At 40.0% G+C, this 21,239-nt stretch overlaps 2 protein-coding genes across 6 annotated transcripts in view; one reads left to right on the top strand and one right to left on the bottom strand.

The window, feature by feature from the left end:
* LOC125451321 (ADAMTS-like protein 1) overlaps window positions 1-10,898 on the top strand; it is a 515,681-nt gene extending 504,783 nt beyond the window's left edge. Inside the window, exons 28-30 of the mRNA XM_048528318.2 lie at window positions 3,452-3,561; window positions 4,615-4,835; window positions 6,721-10,898. Coding sequence (XP_048384275.2) covers window positions 3,452-3,561; window positions 4,615-4,835; window positions 6,721-6,827 — 438 coding nt within the window. The 3' untranslated portion in view covers window positions 6,828-10,898. The remainder of the gene's footprint in view (window positions 1-3,451; window positions 3,562-4,614; window positions 4,836-6,720) is intronic.
* Window positions 10,899-12,216: 1,318 nt separating this feature from the next.
* LOC125451036 (stabilizer of axonemal microtubules 2-like) overlaps window positions 12,217-21,239 on the bottom strand; it is a 40,073-nt gene continuing 31,050 nt past the window's right edge. For all 5 annotated transcript variants that reach the window (XM_048527708.2, XM_048527710.2, XM_059645029.1 and 2 more), the window contains 3 exons: window positions 20,012-20,191; window positions 18,334-18,536; window positions 12,217-15,347 (listed from right to left, as the gene is read on the bottom strand). In XM_048527708.2, coding sequence (XP_048383665.2) covers window positions 14,296-15,347; window positions 18,334-18,536; window positions 20,012-20,191 — 1,435 coding nt within the window. In that variant the 3' untranslated portion in view covers window positions 12,217-14,295. The remainder of the gene's footprint in view (window positions 15,348-18,333; window positions 18,537-20,011; window positions 20,192-21,239) is intronic.

The following is a 21,239-nucleotide window of genomic DNA, read 5'->3' as shown; positions in this document are numbered from 1 at the left end:
TTCCAGTCTCTCTAAACATATCGATGTTAGGTAACCTGGCATTTTAACATGCCGGCCTGAAATGACAAGTATTCTTACAGGGCTAATCGTTGTAGTAAAATTTTAAAAAATGATTTGCTTTTTAGCTCTTGAACTCTAGTTTGTTTGCATACTTCTAAACCGAAAGCCTAATCCAGTATGCCTGAGTTTAACAGATTTAACCAGTTCTTTGTAATAAATGAAATACAATTTAAAAGACTAAACATGGGGATTACTTACGGCACTTTAGCTAGATGCAAACAAGCAAAAGCACTGAAGGAGAAAAGGCTAATTATTAAATCTGAGTCTCTGCCTTATTTAAACAGTATCATTCTGCAGGTAGCAGTATTAAATTAGGAAATGTTATTTATTCACATGAACCATCAGAAGCTGGAACTCCTGAGATTAGAGAACCTAACTTGGGGCAATGATTATGCTTGACTTCAGCTCATTGATGTGTCAGAGCTTTTGGAAAGGAGACAGCAGATACATTTGATGATAGTTACAGCTGACACTAAACCATGAACCTATAATTAACTCTTTAGTATTCAATATGTTAATAGAATTACACACTGTGTGCACAAATGGTTTGCTGAGCTTCACATGAAATTGGCCATAATATTCCTTCTTATATTTTTGGCCGTAATTGCACTCCTCCTGTGCGCTAACTATCATATGATTCACTCAGAAGTTCAAAATACTTATGGCCAGGGAAGGAAGTTTTTTTTTAAAAAGTGCACTCTTAAGTAAATTTAAGAGACATTTCAAGGACTTATACTCACTCCTGCTTTGTTTGATTGTTTGATTTCTCACTTGTGAAAGGAGAAAAGAAATCAAATTGCACAATTCTTGGTATAATGGAGGATATGATTGTTTTTGCCTGTAGTTTATTACATTAGGCCATCGATCAGGAATCCAGTTAGTCGCTACCAGTAAAATCTAGTTTCCTTGTTTGCCTGAACAGTGGGAGCTCCCGTGATGCCAGCTGCTTCACATCTATTTTTTATATTAACATTACAAAAGATCCTCGGGCACTTCTGTGAACATTTATGCGCTGTATCATAACACAAAGTTAAAGCTAAGCCATAATCCATGCCTCTTTCTGTTTTGCCACCTGCATTGATTTAATCATTGTCGTATGTAAAAGTCAATTTGAATTTAATCATTTCATGCAGTTGTGACTGAAATGAAATGAACTATTACCCATTTGCAGGTGAGCCTAGCGTTTTAAATTGCTAGATTGAAAGGGAATATTGTTCCCCTGGTGTTTCCCAATCACATAATTGCACAGTAGAAAAATTCCATCACCGGCCCTGATTCAACGACATGTTATTAATTTCTTTATGGAGCATGTCTCTAGCATTCAACAGGTAATGATCAAGATAACTGTGGCCTTCATTCAGTGAACTACAAAATATCAGGGAACCTTGACTTTCCTCAAAACCTAATACTAAGCTGGAGCTATTTAGTGTGAAATTGCATCCTGGACTTCTTACACTCATTCATTGAATGCATTAGGATCTTAAACTCCCATTCACTGACCCTGCAGTGAGCTCAGCAAGATTCCAAACCTAGACTCAATAGCCACTACAGTGTTACTCATAAAGGCAATCAGGCTATAGCAGTGAGTTATTTTGACTTGAACAAAGTAGCGAAGAAGGTTTCAATTACCTTTCTCATGAAGATGGAATTGTTTTTTCAGTCTATTGTGTTTACTTCCTGTGCAGGACCAAGAATGGGACGTAAAACTAACAGACTTATTCTATAGGTGCCACCAAGAAGTCAGAGTGTTGACAAACTGAAACTACTATGAAATGAATCAAGTAAAATTCATCCAGTGAAGCACATGATTTTAATTAGCTTCTATCACATTTGCTGCATCTGTTTTATTTTCCAGAAACAGCTTTCCAAGTCCACAGGTTGTTTCAGAATTGACTTGAGTTGTTTATGCATGAAAGTTAATGTGTAAAATACAGAACCTGGGTTTCAGGTACATTCTAATATCATCCTGCACAGCTTGACTGATCACCAAGCCATTCAATAAAACATAAAATTAAGTCACCCACCCCCACCACTACTCACTGAATGTTAAGTAAAAGCAGGCAGTTCTTTGATTGCAACTGATAAATGCAGCTTCTGAAAATTGCGACATGTCAGTCAAACCTTCACACATTTCCAAACCACGATACTCATATTACTTGGCTTCATGTCTTTTGGGGTACATGATTGAAAGTTTCATGAAATTGGCTAGTACACGTCTAATATTCTATAGTAACCAGGGAGCTTTTGGACAGAAACACACAGAGGAGATTGATCTGTATTGCCATTAATATGATAACCTTTCAGTCACTTTAATACTTCTGGATGGACAGATTATACATTAAGCTGAGATCACGCATAAGTGGAAGGACTGCAAGAGGAGGAACCTGGCGCATCAGGACAGTGAGGGCTAGGAACACTGGCTGGGGGAGTTGGAGCAAGTGGTTGGGTTGGATGCTAGGGAGAGTCAGTACAGGGGGCAGGGACAGCTGAGGAGAGTTTGTTTGGAGTGGGGGGACTCTGAGAATTGTAGGTAAGGGAGATCTAGGCAGAGCAGGTGGTGTGCCAGGTTAGATGGGGATGGGGAAATGAACCAAAGAACTGATGATAGTTAGGCTGTGGAATTCTGAGGAGGAGACCTAAGTGGGCCAACATCCCAGGAGAGTCAGGGTGCAGAGGGAAGGGAGAGCAAAGGGAGGGCTTGTGGAAAGTAGGATTGGAGGTTAGTGCCAAGTAAAGCAATAGGGACAGATGCCACGTACACCACATTTACACATTCATTCGTTGGCTCAGAGAATTCCAGCTCCACATCCTTGGAGAAACCTTTCAGAATGTAACACTGAAGCTTAAATGGGCCTGGATCCAGTTACCAGAACCTGAACCTAGTGAGGAAACTACTGCTCACCCTTTGGCTCCTCACTAATGCAGCTGGCCTCTGGTTATATGTCTCCATAATTAAAGATACTTCCCAGGGCCGTCAGTAGTAATTAGAATTACAGAAGCTGGAGGCATTCCCAGAGGTTGCTGTCTTTAGTGATTTGTGTACTCGTGCAACCATATCACTTTGTCTCCTACCTCTACATGCTTATTTTGCGACATGTGGCCACATTCTTCCTACCGAAATGTACAAAATCAATGCCATCCCCCCAATGCCTTAAAGAAGGAAAGTTGCACTGTAAGAGGTGCTATTATATGGTTGAATTAAAGGTATTGTCCTCCCTCTCTTTTTTCCACTATAATTATTTTCATACTAAACTGCAAAAGATGCTCAACTAAGAATGGAAAGTATGGACTTCTTGAGTTTTTTTGTTTACTTCTCATGTTAAATGCAATAACAGTTTGCGCAGTGTGAATCATTAGGTTAAACTGTGGCTTAAAATGTTCTCTTCAATAGTGCACTAGCCATTGTGTGGGCCTGAGGCTGGGAATCCAACGTCGTCATGTTTTCTGTCAGTCACAGAATGGAACCAAATTACCATCCCAGCAATGCAGCAGTAATACGAGGTACCTTAGTCTCAATTTGTAATGAGATTCTTGTGACAATGCAAGATAACACATTTGGCACCAAAATATTCAGTGAATCGTTCAGTAATAATATGCAAACCATCCACGCGATGCGTATTTTAATGTTATCTGACAGATTGCCGAAATTTAATGGGACCAATGTGAATTTTTTTTAAATCAGCCAAAACTCCATATTCTGTGTGTCAATATTCAAACAGATTCTAAGCTGCAGTTATTGCAAGCAAATATTTTACGTAATTTCTCAGGTATCAAATTATATACAGTGTCATATCTTTGGAAGCATTATTTGCAGTTATGCTATTTCCTCATGCAAGGTTTATCATATGTTTCAAAGCTAAAAGAATTCTTCTCTGTCAATCTCAGAGTTTTCTATATTTTCTCATCTTGAGGCTCCTCTCTTTCACAAAACTTGAAAGTGTGACAAGGGACCATCTAGAGACCTTGAACCTTTAGCTGAGTTTAAATTATGCCCTAGACCTGGGATGTTGACCTTATATTCTTGAGCATCTCTGCTTGTTCACATTAGTCTGTGGTCCCTCACTGAAGTCATTTCTATTTACAGGTCACACCTTAAAACCGTGTGTATAGGTTCACGCAAAGCAATGGAATCTTTTCAGGAAAGTAAATGCAAATCTGAAAGTGAAACGTAAAATGTAGGAAATGCACAGGGGATTGGTTGATAAGTGTAGGAAAGAGTTTATGTATCAGCAGGGACTCCATTAATGCTTGGGGAAAGATAGTGGAACACTAGTTTGGGCAGTGGTTTTTCTATCTGAGTTCAAGTCCTGCCAGGTAACTAGGGGAAAAAGTAGCCATCTGGTTGCTGGAAAGGTCCCTGGGAAGTAAATTAGAATTTCCTGAGTTCCTAAAACTTCGCAGAAAAGATTGTGCCTAACTTTGTACTAATTAGCAATTGTGCTCAGTCTGTAAGATGCAGAACTTAATATACAAAGAGTGGTAATAGTCCAGAATAGAACTGAAAATATCATCTGCTTTTATCATAATGTTCTCATCAGTACACTTTGCTTTTAGGCCACAGAGCAGACGGAACTGTACCTCAGATCTTTGTACTGTTCAATGGCGCACTGGTTCCTGGACATCATGCACCTCTTCCTGTGGGAATTATGGTTTTCAGTCCAGAAGGGTGGAGTGTGTACATCTGCAAACAGGACAACAAGTGAGAGAACAATTCTGTTCTTGGAAGCACAGGCCAGTGAACTGGCAGAGGTGTAACATCATCCCATGTGAAAAATGTAAGTTCCAACTTAACAGCAAACTAAAATTTAAGAAAAAGGACATATTTAATCTGACGTTTATGCTACTGACAAATTACAAAGGTGAAAAATGTCATGAGATAGTAGAATTTGAGTTCACAGCAGATATTTGCTAGGGTTAGGTAGAATCATGAAAAGCATTCTTGTCTTCTGTTCATGAGAGGCTTTGGATGCAATTTAAAGCATTCCCTGGAGAGGACAGTTTTAGGGAGAGTCCATTCACTGTATCTGCCCAAGAGAGTTGGTGCCACCCTGAAAAACTGCAACGTGACCCATTGACAAGCTCTTAATGAATCCATCTGTTTTGTCATTCATTGTGAATTGGGCAAGATCGTGAGATCAACCACCCTAATGAGTATGCTGATAGGAATAGCATTGGAAGAACCATCAGAGCGCGATGACAGCAATCTGCACTGTATACAGAATTCACTGCACCAACTCACCAAGGGTCCTTCAGCAGCACCTTCCAAACCAATAACTACCACCAACTTGAACAGTAAAGGCAGCAGATGCACAGGAACTCCAACAGCTGCAAGTTCCTCTCCAAGCTACACGCCGTCCTGAGTTGAAAGTATATCACTGTTCCTTCACTGGATCAACATCTCCATAACAGCATTGTGGCTGTATGTACATCACATGGACTACAGCAGTTCAAAAAGACAGCTCACCGCCACTTCCTTCGGGGCAATTAAGTCAATGGGCAATAAATGATGGTTTAGTCATCAAGGCCCACCTCTGGCAGAAAAAACAAAATCTGAAGACTGGTACAGAGATTAATACTGTTGCTTTGGACCCACTCACCTCAATTTCTGACCCAGAGGATCTGAAGGTACAGCCAGGCCTGTATGAGTCTCAAGACTACGAGAGCATAATGACAGTTCTGTGCAGCTTGACAAAGATATGCCAGTGGGGACTCAGTGATAGAGCAACAGCCACTGCAAAGAACATAAACTTTTATTGGTCAGATTTATTGGTGTCTGATGAGAAGCAACACTATTCCTGTCTCCAGAATTTCTAAAAATGACTGTTGGAAGTTAATGATGGACAGGAGTCTGTACGCTGACATTTTTAAAAAAATATCTGTTACTACATTACTTGAATCGCTGAAAGCTAACAGGCAGATAGAAATTCTAACATGAGAAAATTCAAAATGGTAGAACCATTTTGCATGCAAGGAATATATACATTATGAAACTTCCTTACGGAATCTCTTGAGGGAAAGATTGATTTTAATTAAGCATTTTAGTGCAAAATTGGAGTTTAAAATTATTTGTCCAAACAGCCTGCCTACCCTAAGCATTTTGAGGACATGAACCGTGTCTCCTTTCAACCTATTTTTTCAATGAAAGGCTTTTGGACCTGCCTTGAAAGCTTCAGAATAATCTGCCGTAATGTTCCACATAATGTCTTCAGTGCATCAATATCCGCTATAAATATAAAATGAAACAAATAACTGTGGCTGTCGGAGATCTGAAACATACTAAAACAGAAATTGCTGGAGAAACTCAGCACATCTGATATCATCTGTGGAGAGAAAGCTGAGTTACAATCCTCAATGAGTGAAATATAACTACAGCTGCAGACAATAGGATTAATCTGTAGCTCACTTCTCCCAGTGGGAAGACAGCCCCACTTTCAATCCTCACTCCCACTGAGCGCATCCACAATAGGTAAATTTCCCCTTAATATATTCAACATGATTTCACGAGTAATCCACATAAAGTTTAAAAAAGTGACCATCATCTTCATATCTGATCAACTTTGTTTCACATTAATTGAACTTTTTCTGTGAATGACCAATGACCTTGTGTGATAATAACAAATTTTACTATTGTCTAATTGATTTGTTTTTCCTCGCCCACAGCGGAATGCAGAGACACAACCAGATACTGTGAAATGGTAAAGCGACTAAAACTGTGCCTCCTGTCCCAATACAAACTACGCTGTTGTGAATCCTGCAGGGACATCTGAAGATTATATTTCTATGATTTATCCCCTCACATTGAAAGGACGAAGGGTGTGGGTGGGGGAGAAACTCGCTTGAAGTGGTTGCATTGTTTTCAAATTTCAGCAGCTCCCTCCGTTTTCTTTTGGACGGGCAAATATTTCTGTGGCTGTTTGAAGAGAGAATCTGCATCTGAATAGGGGAAAAAAAATCTGACATCTGCCATTCCAGGTGAAGTAGAGCAGGTACAGTATCTTTAGACACACTCCCTTCACTACCTTTATGTACATTGGAAGAATGCTTCAGGCATTTTGACAAGTGCTATCTGTAGCATTGACACGATGCTGGATGACAGTTGTTGTGATGGGCTAGTTCTAGAATGAGCCTGACTATCTTTCTTCATCTGTCAAAGCCCCAAGGAAACTGTAAATATGTTCTGCTCTTGACTATTTTGAGGGAATTCTGCTCAGGCCTTTTATGGAATATTGCAACAAATCCAACTTTATGTCAGCTACCCAGCAGGTACCCTGTTGTGGCCTTGAAGGATAAACAGGAGCAAATGTACTTCAACACAACAATTGGTGTTGGAACTTACCCCTTGAAAGTGTAAGGGAAATGCAGTATTGTCGAGAGAAAAGGATAGAATATCCTATCATTTACTTCCCTCAAAATCCATCTCAGATCAAAACCAACTGGTCAAGTAAGCATTATCTAACAAGAATTTTGGATTCTGTTCTACATGAACGAAATAGAATCACAGGTTAAACACAGCCCTGAATTCAGCTGGAGATTGTCTGACTGAAATTAGGTCAGCAAACTGGGAATTCAGGAACAATTTAAGTGCATAAGTAACAAAAATCAGGACTGATTAATTGTTCAGTGTCAATATCTGGAAGGTAAATGCAAGAAGCAGTAATGACTATTCACATGCATCTTCTTGAAATAATATGTTCAGTTGTTTTTATTTTTGTGGGGGGAGGTGTCAGCAATATTCAGACATAAACATTACCCTATCCCCTTACTCCTTCCAGTTCATTGGAGGTTTTTTACAAAGTTCTTCCAGTTCAATTGCAATCACTCAAGGGCTTCCCCTCCTGTTACAAAATATCCCAACATTCTATCTCTCTCCCTTTTCCTTTTTATGTTGTGTTTTTGATCTTTCACATAAGATTGTGCCAGCTAATCTATTTAAAGTAATATGGAAATAAATCAAGGCTGATGTGAGAGAAAACAAAATGTAAGGGTATGAAATGTACTGCCTGGAAAGGTGGTGGAGAGAAATTCAATTGAGAGGAAATTGAATGTTTATTTGGATAAAAATGGTGTGCAGGTTCATGGGGAAATGGCAGGAAATTGGCACTAGGTAATAGAACCAGTGCAGGCACAATGGGTTGAATGGTCTTATTCTGCACCATAATGATTCTGTGGAGCTGTTATAGCTAATTGTTGAATTTCAGATATGGATTGCAGAATAGGAACAGTCAATTCATTTATTTAAAGCTCCATTTTGTCCCAGTCATTTCCCCTTCTCAGTATACTATAGCCCCAGCACCAACCATTCTCCAAATCTTTCCTCTTACCAATCATCTAATCAACCAACTGTTTCCCTACAAGGAGGGGAGACATGGTGCCTTATCTTGACTTTATTATTGCCATTAAACAGGTAAGTGCCTAATCTTGGTTGATATGCCCTTTGTCTCTCTGCTGTACAAATTGTCCTATGATTCAGTTATGTAACAACAGTAGCAGGTACAAATTTTAGGGAAATCTCCTATCCTCTGATCTATTCACAGAGACATAATGGGGATAAAGGGAAGCATTATCAGCTACAAGTCGGCTCTCACAGTCTGCTATGAAACAGCACAATTACTTTGTTCTGGGGCTTAGGGTCAGCAATGAAGCAAAGGTGGTCAAAGAATATATCTCTGAGCGATCTCACAATCTCTGTGTCAATGTCATTAAGCTGTCCAAGCTCTAAATCACATTAAAGAAATGGCCAATCATGAAAGGAAGAGTATAACCAAAATACTCTTAAAAATGTTGCACAGCGAAAAGGAGTTTGGAACATAAATGTGGCAGAAACTTGGAAGCTTAAAATTAGAGGTTTTTGTAAATTAATTATTTAAAATCTCAAGAAAATCTAGTTATTAATCATAATAGAAACATTTAACAACATTAACATATTTTGTTAAGGACAGAAATATTGCTGAACTATAAAATGAAGTTTAAAATCCTATTGTATGTATGTAATTATAAAAGATAGACATTAATAGGTATACCTCACAGGGTTTCTAACAGTGATATGATATCAGAAATGGAAAATTCTTGCATACAGTTGATTTATTTGATTGCTGGATCTAAGGGCATTTGGTACTTTATAATGCACAGCACCACCCGTGGCAGAGTAATGAGTGATAGACTAGCTTCACATGTTAATCTGCACTTGTGCTAATTCCTTACATTGTGATGACAGTCAGAGGGTTGGTTAGTGGTGGTGAACACTGACAGCTCACCATTAAAATAAAATCCAAAAATTCCAGGCATTTATATTGTTGATCTTGCTTTTATCTCCTCAAGCTATGTACCATTTCCCAGTCCAGAATGTTTCGAGTATCTCTCGTCTTCTTAGTGAGCAAGTGCCTTGCTTTTGTTTCCCACTTCTCCACAGATGAAGAATTCACTTTAGATGGGAAAAAGAATGGGTTCTCAGCTACATCCAATAATCTGTTTCTATAGTGCATTATGTGATTAATTGCATTGTACTGCATTAGCGCAATGTTCATGGACTACATACAAAATCTCTGGAAACATATAGATATTTTCTCAACAGTTCAATCTAAGGCATTATTCCACACCTTTGGAGCAGGTAGGACACTACCACTATGTCGTAAGTGCCGTCTTCCGGAAATATATAACAATGGGTAATCCACGTACACAATCAAGTGATTCAGATACCATGTTAAGATGGAAGTAGATGGTCTCGGATTCTGTCAGTGTAGTTTGCTGTTCTGTGTGTATAATATATGCATTGCTAAAAAAATTAAAATCCTTCTTACATGAATGGGTAGAATTTTCATGCTGTTTAACAGTAATTGTGAGATAGATATATATAGGCTTCTAGATACAGGAGGGACCTTGATGTGATCAAGTGTAGGTTAATAATTATGACCTGGCTAAAAACACTGACCAGGCTATTTACAACATTGTCATTTAAAATTTAAAGAAAAATTATTACCACAGCTTTATGCAGAATAGAGCAGCAATTCTCCTTTTCAGCAAAGGTGGGTCTGAAATCTAAGCAACTTAGATCTCTAAATTTATGTATAGTTTAAGATATGATCTTTGTAAAATAAGTTCTGTATCTATTTATTAGAAGGTTATGTTGAACAGTGCAATATACTTCTAACTGTATTTTATCTTGTCCAGAATATACTATTTTGGGGGAAATTTCTTGTAACCAAAGCTTTTTTTGTTGGCTATATTTGCAAAAGAAGTTGAAGTTTTCATTTTAATAGCACTTCCATTGAATTCTCTTTCTTTTATTTGTCTTACACTGCACTGTGAAGGGGTGTCATTCCCAACTATTGGGGTGTATGAAATAAGTGATGCATTCTTAATATGTTGGGGCTGGTGTATTAAACTCAAATGATTTTCCCATTAATTCCAGTTGCATTCCTTCTAATGACTGATTCACCAGTCTAGTTGCTGTGTACATAATATGTTTATCCTATGTTTTCTCTCGGGCATCACTGCAAATAAGTAAACAGTCTATGGTAGAAAATGTTCCCTGATATTATGGGAAGAATTTGCTTATTTCACTCGTGAATTCAATTTGAAACATTTGGTAGTGTTCTACTACATGCTAAAAGCAGACAAATCATGACTTAGATATCAAATGTAGCATTTTGTGCTTCCTATCTAACTGTACATCCTGGGTGTAGTCCGCGACTCATCAGTTGTTTGTTTTCTCCTAGAGTAATTGTGAACGTATGTCACAGAATAAAATGTGACAAAGACCCAGTGATACATTTTCCGAATGCAATGTTACTGGATAAAGTCTGATGTTACTTACCAAAAGCCAATGTATGTAATTTGTTTTGTACCAACTCTACAAGTATAATATTTATTTAATTAAGCATTTCATTTTTCTCTGATTTATGTAAAAATCAGCATTTAAACACCAACAAGTGTTGAAGCTCAGCTAGCGGTTTTCCTGATTCTTCATGGCACAGATTTCAATGCATTCCGTGCGCAAAAACTGGTTTTAATTCCCAAGTGACTGTAACTTGCCTTGCTGCAGGTTTAACAGTGATGGGTCATGGGACATACACGAAACTCCCTCCTCCCAGAAGATAGATTGTGTACTTTACGTATGCACAGAGAGAATAAGCTTTATAGCTTAAAGTCGCTGGATCGTTGGAGACAGATGTGCAACTGAATTCACATCTTAAGACTATTTGAAATTCTTGACGCACAAACCTATTTGTGAGTTGTCCAGAAACTACCAAATTCTGGGAGGAAAGTCCACTGCTTTCTGGTGGTCTTGATAAGAGTTTGGGACTGTTCTGCATTATATAACCAGATGCTAATTGAGAAATATTATACAAAGTAAAAGCACAGTCTAACACCTTGGTGATAATACAACTGACAACCCTATACCCTGGTCCCAACCGTAACTACCTTCTGATTTGACCTCATCAGCCCAGTCACCCATGTTTCCTCTGACCTAACTACATTCTCCAGCCAACCTAACTGGCCTATCCGCTTACTCTCCCATTCCTTCTTAACTATATCCCAGCAATTTACATACCTCACCCACGTAATTCATAACCCACCATATCACTTTCCCACCTCTCTCTCTCTCTAAAACAACCTCAATCTACTCACTGAAGTGTGCATCTACGCATGCATTCAATAACAAATAAAAGACTGATCCTTAAACGTATCACTTGGCAGCCAGTGCCATTAAAAGTTATCTTTTAAACTGGGATAGTAGGAACTGCAGATGCTGGAGAATCAGAGATAACAAGGTGTAATGGTGGATGAACACAGCAGGCCAAGCAACAGAGGAGCAGGAAAGCTGTTTTCCATTAAACAGATCATTTAGATTAGGGCTAGGTGGCAAGACGGAAGGGGGTTAGCAGGGAAGATGTAATTGTTTTTACAGCTCCCTGATCTTTTGATGGCACAAAATCCTTTGCACTTTCCTTTACATGATGCCTGGTGTTTCTAGTCAAAGCATTCTTAATTAAAACATACAAGTAATGCGGTATTGTAAATGTGAAAAACAATATAAAATTCTAATAGTAATTGCTGTGATACCCATTCAACATAAAGAAAACAGAAGTATTGATAGTACAGGTCACAGTCAGAACTGGAAAGACTTTTATTGAAGAACTTTATCAGAGTGACCAATGTGAGTTCATGGAGGGACAACTGTGTAATACAGGTAGTTCTCCTATAATGCGATAGTGGTGTTCTTGTGCGACTTCGCACCATAGCAAATCACCAGAGGATTTCTGCTAGAACACATTTTGTTAACACAAAATGGCTGTAAGACCATTGATGAACAGTACATGCTGTTTGGATAATGCAAACTTTCTACTGTTATAGTATAGTATACTGATTTCCTAATAGCACGAGGTCACACAAGAATGCAACTATCACATTATAGGAGAATACCTGTAGCTACTTAAGAACGACAAATCATGGCATTTATTCAAATGCGATTGACAGAATCACCAAGATTCACTCAAAACTTTACAAATTGAAATGTGTTAAAATTTCACAATGCCGATATAGCACATTTCAGCAATCAAGTTAAACATTCTGGTATTAGCACTGTATATTTTTATGTATTTTTTTTAAAAGAATTTTATTTGTTATTTTACATTGGCACATCTACAACCTGAAATCCATTACCTAAAGCAAAGTCAAAGTCAGGCTCTATACAATACAAAGGACATTGCAAACGCACACTACTTAAAAATTCATGCTAAAGTTTTAAAAATGCTAGGAGAAATCACATTGTGCAGACCAACCCATTTGTAAAAAGACAGTACAAATCCAAAGGATGTATACCATAAAAGGTTTTAGTGTTAATACAAACAATAATAGGAAACTTAGAAGCATTCCTGAGAATATCATGGGTGAAATATTATTGTGAAGCAAAACAGATTACACTTGTGTTCTTCATAATTACAGGTAATGGAGCTAAATATCTATTGTAAGTGTATAGAAAGTAAGTGGGCTACACTAAATGCACATGAATTAGGGATGCTTATTAAAAGGCTTTCGAATCTTTTACTGAATGTAATCCACATCTACACAAGATGATGGATATGGATGTGGTAGCTTCAAATGGTTTATTCAGTGTTTAGAATATAACATTAAAAGAAACCTTAATCTTGATATATAACAACTGTATCTGTACTTTCAAAACAAAAACTTATTTCAGTCATCTCGTTTTAAATGTTAGCCTTTAACTTAATGTAATTATAGTGAACTAATCATTGGTACTTTGAGAAACTGACGAACTCCACTGGATGCCTGGGTTGAGACAAATATGTAAAAATGACAATTTTTTTGTGATAGCTATAGATAATTTGTGGACAGGTTTTTTTAAAAAAAGTTAAATTATCACTGCTTAAAAAGTACAAGATCCAAATACAAAAATATAGATCTTTCTGGTGATTAATTCTTAGATTGGGGCAACAAAGTAAAGTTAAACAGTAGGATGATATCTGCTTTAGTAGAAGTAACACCTGAACTCATAATATAATGTGTTAATTTCTTTCCTGCCCAAGAACTTGTACTGGACACATTTGTCTATTGGGTTTACCTCTTCCAGGTTTATCATTCAGATTAACTGTATTAGAATGTAACATTTCAAGTCCATTCGTAAGCAAGCAGTTACAGAAGTGTTGCACCTTCACAGAAAAGTTTTCTTAAAAAAAAAAATCAGACATTTGAATCTTACACTGATAATGATCACAAAATTGACTTGGATAAGATCTGTCTCAGCATTGTTCATTCTCTCAGGAAAACCCTCATCTCCAGGTCACAACATCCAAAACTTACTTAAAATAATTCCAGGCTCCTCTGCCTTTACTATGCAATTCCAATCACATGGTATACTGCAAAAAAAATATGGAATTGCGTTCAAAATAAGTGTTCAATGTGAATCTTCTGAATAATGTATGCAGCACTGTCAGTGGAAGCAATTGATTTTAAAATTCCATTTTAGTGTGTTGATAATAGAACATCCAAGCCAAGGTGATGAGAGGAGGTCAAGTTCCATTCTAAAATAGGGGTGTGGTTTTTGCCAGTCCCAGAGTATTGCTGTATTTGATTGTGACTTGTACAGGAATAAAACCTTCTATTCTTATTTATCAGTTTTTTAAAGTAAAGCAGAAAAGATGCATATCTGTAATCCTGTTAAAGAACACCAGAAGATCATAATTTCCAGGTTGGCAGGGCCATGGTTTGCTTTCTTCAAGCTGCAACTATTCCATCAGCTGTGAAACCTGCTTTCAAATCATTTGCAGATTTTTGATGTCTGAGAGTATTTGAAATCAATTCCAGGGAGGTGTTTGGTAATTTGGGCTGGACATTTTCCTTTTCGGACAGTGGGCGATACAATTTATGACCTTGTGGGTCAGTTTCCACGTACTCATAACCAGGGGGCACTGTGAATGAGGCAGGACATGGCTGAACTGGTTTTGGTGTGAAACTGAATTGATAGGTGGTTCCATTATCCAGCGGCACTGCGTTGGGATTGTAGGAGTTTCGGGGTTTGAAGGAATGTACCAGGTTGATCTGGTGAGGTACATAGTGAGCCCTGAATGTTGTCATATCATTAAATTGGCCGGTGGCTTTCTCCAGTTCTTGACGTGGTTTGATCATAGGTTCTCGTACAGAATCCCAAGGTTTGTAGTCTGCCTTCATGGTGGACTGCCCTTCAAATGAAATGTTTAACCCACTCCTCTGGGGCACAGGCCGGGCTGGAACAAGAGGGTGAACTTTGTGTTCAATGTAGTCTGTACGAGTAGTGGTGCTCAGATCAATTGTGCCTTCAGGAGATACAAATTCCACAGCCTTATGCAATACTGGTCGATCTACCGTCCATGTGCGATACTTGTCTCGAAATTCAGTCAAGTCACGAAACTGCTGATCAGAGTCTGGTTTGCTGCATGGAGGTCGAATAGGTAGCGTAAGCTCTCCCGTTTGTCCCTTGAAATCTCTCCTGTGAGTAGTGAGATCATCAAAAGGTTCATCATTTGGTTTGTATTGTTCATGTTCATGCCGCTTGCGGGGCTCATACGTATAAGGTACAAAATGCTGCCGATAGTTGGTCATGTCATCAAAGGGCACGTTTAACAACCTAGCAGCACGTGTAGGCCTAACACACTCTCTGGGAGTTGGCACTTGGAAAGAATAGTCATCTTGAAATGTGGTTTTATTTGCAAACTTGACTGATGGTACTTTGAATGTATATTCTGGTTTATATGTTTCTTTTTTAGGAAGTTCCCACTGTTTGAAATGATCTGAAAAAGGTAATAAAATATTGAAAACCATAGAAAGAGAGGATAAACCTCCAACCAGACATTAATTCACAGTTTGGATATATTTTGGAAGTCAAAACCTGATTCAGATCAATTGGCATAGGTAGGAATATCTAGTTTCCAGCTCCAATGCACTTATTTCAACCAATTACACATAGTAACTTAGGAACACAAAAGCTGACCTTTCGGGCCTAGACCCTTCATCAGAAAAGGGGGATGGGGAGCAGATTCTGAAATAAATAGGGAGAGAGGGGGAGATGGACCGAAGATGGATAGCAGAGTAGATAGGTGGAGGGGAGAGGATAGGTCAGTCCAGGGGCGGGATGATGTTAGTAGGTAGGAAATGGAGGTGTGGCTTGAGGTGGGAGGAGGGGATAGGTGAGAGGAAGAACAGGTTAAGGAGGCGGGGACAAGCTGGGCTGGCTGATGACTATAAATCAGTGCCGCCTCATGCTCCCAAGAGGAGCTCGAACAGTTCATCCACTTCAACACCTTCCACCCCAACCTTAAGTTCACTTGGACCATCTCCAACACATCCCTCACCTTCCTGGACCTCTGTCCATTTCAAGCCCACCGACTCCCACAGCTACCGAGAATACACCTCCTCCCACCCACCTACCTGCAAAAATTCCATCCCCTATTCCCAATTCCTTCGCCTCCTCCGCATCTGCTCCCAGGATGAGGCATTCCACTCCTGTACATCACTGATGTCCTCGTTCTTCAAGGACTGCAACTTCCCCCTGTGGTGGTCGAGAATGCCCTCGACCGTGTCTCCTGCATTTCCCGTGACTCATCCCTCACACCCCGCCCCCGCAATAACTGCCAAAAGAAAATCCCCCTAGTCCTCACATACCACCCCACCAACCTCCGGATACAACACATCATCCTCCGACACTTCCGCCATCTACAATCTGACCCCACCACTAAAGACATTTTTCCATCCCCACCCTTGTCTGCCTTGAGGAGAGTCCACTCTCAGATTCCCTTGTCCGCTCCACACTCCCCTCCAACCCCACCACACCCAGCATCTTCCCCTGCAACCGCAGGAAGTGCTAGACCTGCCCCTACACCTCCTCCCTCACCCCCATCCCAGGCCCCAAGATGACTTTTCACATCAAGCAGATGTTCACCTGCACATCTGCTAATGTGGTGTACTGCATCTGCTGTACACGGTGTGGCCTCCTCTACATTGGGGAAACCAAGCGGAGGCTTGGGGACCGCTTTGCAGAACATCTACGCTCAGTTTGCAATAAACAACTGCACCTCCCAGTCACCAACCATTTTAACTCCCCCTCCCCTTCCTTAGACGACATGTCCATCCTGGGCCTCCTGCAGTGCCATAACGATGCCACCCAAAGGTTGCAGGAACAGCAATTCATGTTCTGCTTGGGAACCCTGCAGCCCAACGGTATCAATGTGGATTTCACCAGCTTCAAAATCTCCCTCCCCCACTGCATCCCAAAACCAGCCCAGCTCGTCCCCACCTCCCTATCCTGTTGTTCCTCTCACCTATCCCCTCCTCCCACCTCCAGCCGCACCTCCATTTCCTACCTACTAATCTCATCCCGCCCCCTTGACCTGTCCGTCCTCCCCGGACTGACCTATCCCCTCCCTACCTATCCTCTCTTTTCCAACTATTCTCTCCTCTATCCATCTTCAGTCCGCCTCCACCCCCCTCCCTATTTATTTCAGAATCATCTCCCCATCCCCCTTTTCTGAAGAAGGGTCTAGGCCTGAAACATCAGCTTTTGTGCTCCTAAGATGCTACTTGGCCTGCTGTGTTCCTCCAGCTCCACACTTTGTTGATTCTCCAACATCTGCAGTTCCCATTATTTCTTATCGCAGATAGTATCTGACAATCATTTGTCGCAGCAATGTTTTTTTTCCCCAAACTGGTGAAGTTTGGGATGTGGGCAGCACTGGGATGAGTTCTTGTCCACACTAGTCATCCAGCAGGATGTGCTCCTGTGTCTCCTTTTATAATTGCACCAATCTAAAGTCTGAATGCGTTTGCAGGAGCAGCATCAATCTGAAATACCAGGATGTTAACCCAATGACCTATCATCCTCACACCGTCCTTCCCTTCAAGTCCCTGTACTGACTCACTCCTCCCTCTTCTTCACCCATCCTCCTCTCCCCGCTTTTCTTTCATCACCACCCCCCCCATTCTCTGTCACTTCGTCCACTCCCACCTCACCTCTCCTCTCCTCTGCCCCCATTCCTCTTCTTTCTCCCCCTCACACTCACCTCTCTCTTCTCCCTTTTCCTCCTCTGTTCCCACCCACTTACCCCATTCTTCTGGCTCCTTCCTAAGGCCCTCCTCACTTCATTCCCCTTTGTCTCTTCTTCTCTCCCACCCCCATCTCCCTTCTTTTCCCCTCCGCAGCACCCTACCCCAGGAAATAAAAGCTATTTCCTCTCGCTACGTATATTGTTGCTACCTACAATGGACAACAACAACTGGGTCTTTTCACTCCCAACGCAAGTTCCTCTGTAGCCCAGAGGAGTTATCCTAAACCTGGGTACCAGGCAGCACAGGCTTTGGGATTCTAGATCCTAGCTACAGAGAATATGGTCAATTCCCCTGACTATACCATCCCCAATTACAAGTACATTTGTCATTTCTCCCCCACTCTCAAATGGCTCCCTGTAACTTGGTGCTGTGGTCAGTTTGCTCATCCTCACAACACGACTTTCAAACCTGTTAGACAAGCTCATGGGTTGAGGCCTTCACCTCCCTTCCTCCTCTCCCTTAATCTCGGTTTTTCTCCTCAGCCCTGCTCTCCATCTCTTACCCTCATTCATTAGCAGGAATATGTTCTCGTATGGCCAGGGTCAAATTGGGTGTGATCACACTCCCAGGAGTCACTTGAGAACTTCTAATCACTTTTCCGGAAAGGTTTTATATAATTACAGGCTGCTGTTGCTAAATCTTCACTGAATGAAAAGAATAAAAATTGTGACATACCTTTGTACGTGGGAATTGTTTCCATCTTTGCTGTAGAGTTGTTTCTTTGTTCTAATGGTCGTTTCGGAGCCACTGGTTGGATTGAGTGTACGTTAAAATCTCGTTTGTATGTGGTGTGTAGATTCATACTTCCATGGGGATGTTTGAATTCCTCACTCACCCTGCCTGGTCTAGGCTGGATATCATGTGCAGTATAATCTGCCCTGTTGACCGCAGAAAGGATATACAAACATTACTGAAATGTGGCACACACCTGATTTCCTCTGGTTTACTGACACAGACTAGAGAGCAGGGTAAACAGAATTTCATTTTATTTCCGATAAGCGCCCATCAGACAGTCACACAAGGCTCATTATTTCTTTTCATTCATTTGTGGGATGTGGACATTGCTAGCTGGCCAGCATTTATTATGTGACCCTCAATGCCCTTGAGAAAATGGCAGTGAGCTGCCTCTTGAACCACTGGAATCCACATGCTGTGGGTTGACCCATAATGCCCTTGGGGAGGGAATTCCAATGCTTAATCCCAGCATTAATGAAGGAATGGCAGTACAGTTCTAAGTCAGGATGGTGAATGACTTGGAAGCAAACCTGCAGTTGGTAGTGTTCCTGTGTATTTGCTGCCCTTGTCCTTCTAGGTGGAACCAGGCAGGAGTCTGAAAGATGCTGTCTAAGGATCTTTGGTGAATTTCTGCAGTGCATCTTGTCGATCGTACATACTACTTAGCTTGGATAGTGAAGTGGATGGGGTGTCAGTCCTGTTTTGCTCTGGATGGTGTTAAGCTTCAAAGTGCTGTTGGAGCTACACTCATTCAAGCAAGTGGAGAGCATTCTATCACACTCCTGACTTTCCATCCACACTCTTGTGCCTTTTAGATGGTGGACAGGCTTTGAGGAATCAGAAGATGAGTTACTTCTTGCAAGATTCCTGGTCTCCATACTGCTCTTTTCACATTCAAATGAGAGTTCATGAACCTCCTTTAAAATTGTATCGTTCATTTTCTAGTGCTTCTCAAGTCTTTCCATCAAGTAGCATCATGCCACATTTCTATATACAAATGCATCCATCATACATCTGCCCTTTTCACACATTGTATGAAGTAATAGGTTTAGCAACCCTTTTAAATCAAAATTCCTTCCGTGGATTAATATATTTCTGTTAATATGACAGGAGTATATTAAAAAGAAAACAAATGCAAGTAACACTGACTGAAAACAGCTATCACTCCAAAATAAAAGAAAGCAGAAGTGCCTGGAATGAGGTGTAGTAGCATAAAATAATTCGCTTAGACTTGAAGATGACCAGTAAGTGATACTAAAGATTCAAATCTGTTTTAATTTAACAGTACAAATGAGATAAGATTGCAATAGAATGTGAACAGTGGGGAGCCCTCTTCTTCATGAGGCACTTGAATCAGTAAACTGCAACAAGAATTATAATTAGAAATTGGTAATACTTAATTTCCAATGTGATTAAAGCATTATTGCCACAGACATCAATGCTCGAATTCCCATTATTTTTTACATCAAGAACATGAAAGTCAATCCAAATCGGCAATAAAATTACTAAAATTGTAAATTTACTTACACCCTCCCATATCCTATCGACAGGGCGATATATTGCATTAAACTTAGAACAACTACTTTTTCCTTCGAGTGGACGTGGACTAAACAAATACCTGAATGTAGTCATGCTCTGCATCTTCCCTTCATGTCGTTGGTATTCCTCTCGAGGTTTGTAGGATTCTCTCGGCTGAACATCTCCATATGGAGTATACTTCTCCACATACTCAGTAATCAGGCATGGTTTATTAATCTTTTCGTAGATTACAGTGGGAAGATGTGGACACTGATGGCGCCTGTTCGGAAAAAAAAAATTAAAACTTGATCACTTCCAAAAATCTTTAAACCACAGGCATTTGCTTTTTTTTTTAAAAGCAAGCTAATTAGTTAGCCATTAGATTTGTTTATAAATAACAGACTTTGAAAATGCCTATTCATCAAATGGAAATACTAGGGAGTCTTTGAGGCTATTGATGTGCATTTTGCCTCTGAACAGTGTATCTTCGTGCAATGTAACAACGCTAATGTTACTGTCTTCACAAAAGGAATTAACACATGGATAATAGCATTGACAGGTGCAGTTTATTGTAGGTTACTAATTATATATTACATTCACAGGCACATTGATGCGTCAGCTAAGCTTAAATTGTTCTGTTGCAAAGACTAATGGGCTTCCATTGGCATATCATGCTTCAAGTGGCCCAAATTAAGATGGATTCGGAAACATTTAAACTCTCAGGTGACATTCTATAATACACCATTGATAATACAAGTATGTACCTTAAAGATATACTGACCTAGAAGTAAAACATATCACCAAAGCTATGTACCATAAAAATAACTGTGCAATGGTGTCTATTTTAATGAACAAGACTTAATTGTGTGCAGAGCTCCCAGGATAAATATGGTGTTTCATTAAAATTGTATTACTAATTACTGAAACATTTATTTTCAGAGGCATTTATAGGCAGCGAGGAGATGCAGAATGAAAGAGCTGCACAGAAATATCAGCACAAGTTTACTGAACCCCTGCCACTGGTTACCAATATTTACTCGTCCAATGTGTTGTGCGTAAGTGCCAGCATAATTCAAATGCACAGTTTTAATTTGGATAGATCTTGGTTAGGACAGTCCAGCCTGAATGAAAATCCAAATTATATTCAGCAGCTTTCCTGAAGGCCCAGGAGGGAAATAAAAATCAGCATGCGAGTCGCTCTGCTCAAGCACTTATTCCAGGCGAACAGATCATGACGCACACATGGGTAAGGGCAATGCCCCTGCCTGACTTCATTGAGGAAATAATGCCCCATTCTGGAGGAATTTGGCTATTTCATGGTTTCCTTT

Source organism: Stegostoma tigrinum, chromosome 3, assembly GCF_030684315.1.
Source record: "Stegostoma tigrinum isolate sSteTig4 chromosome 3, sSteTig4.hap1, whole genome shotgun sequence".
Classification (NCBI taxonomy): Eukaryota; Metazoa; Chordata; class Chondrichthyes; order Orectolobiformes; family Stegostomatidae; genus Stegostoma; species Stegostoma tigrinum.
Note: the sequence above shows the minus strand (reverse complement) of the source record. Positions and strands in the feature narration are given on the sequence as shown.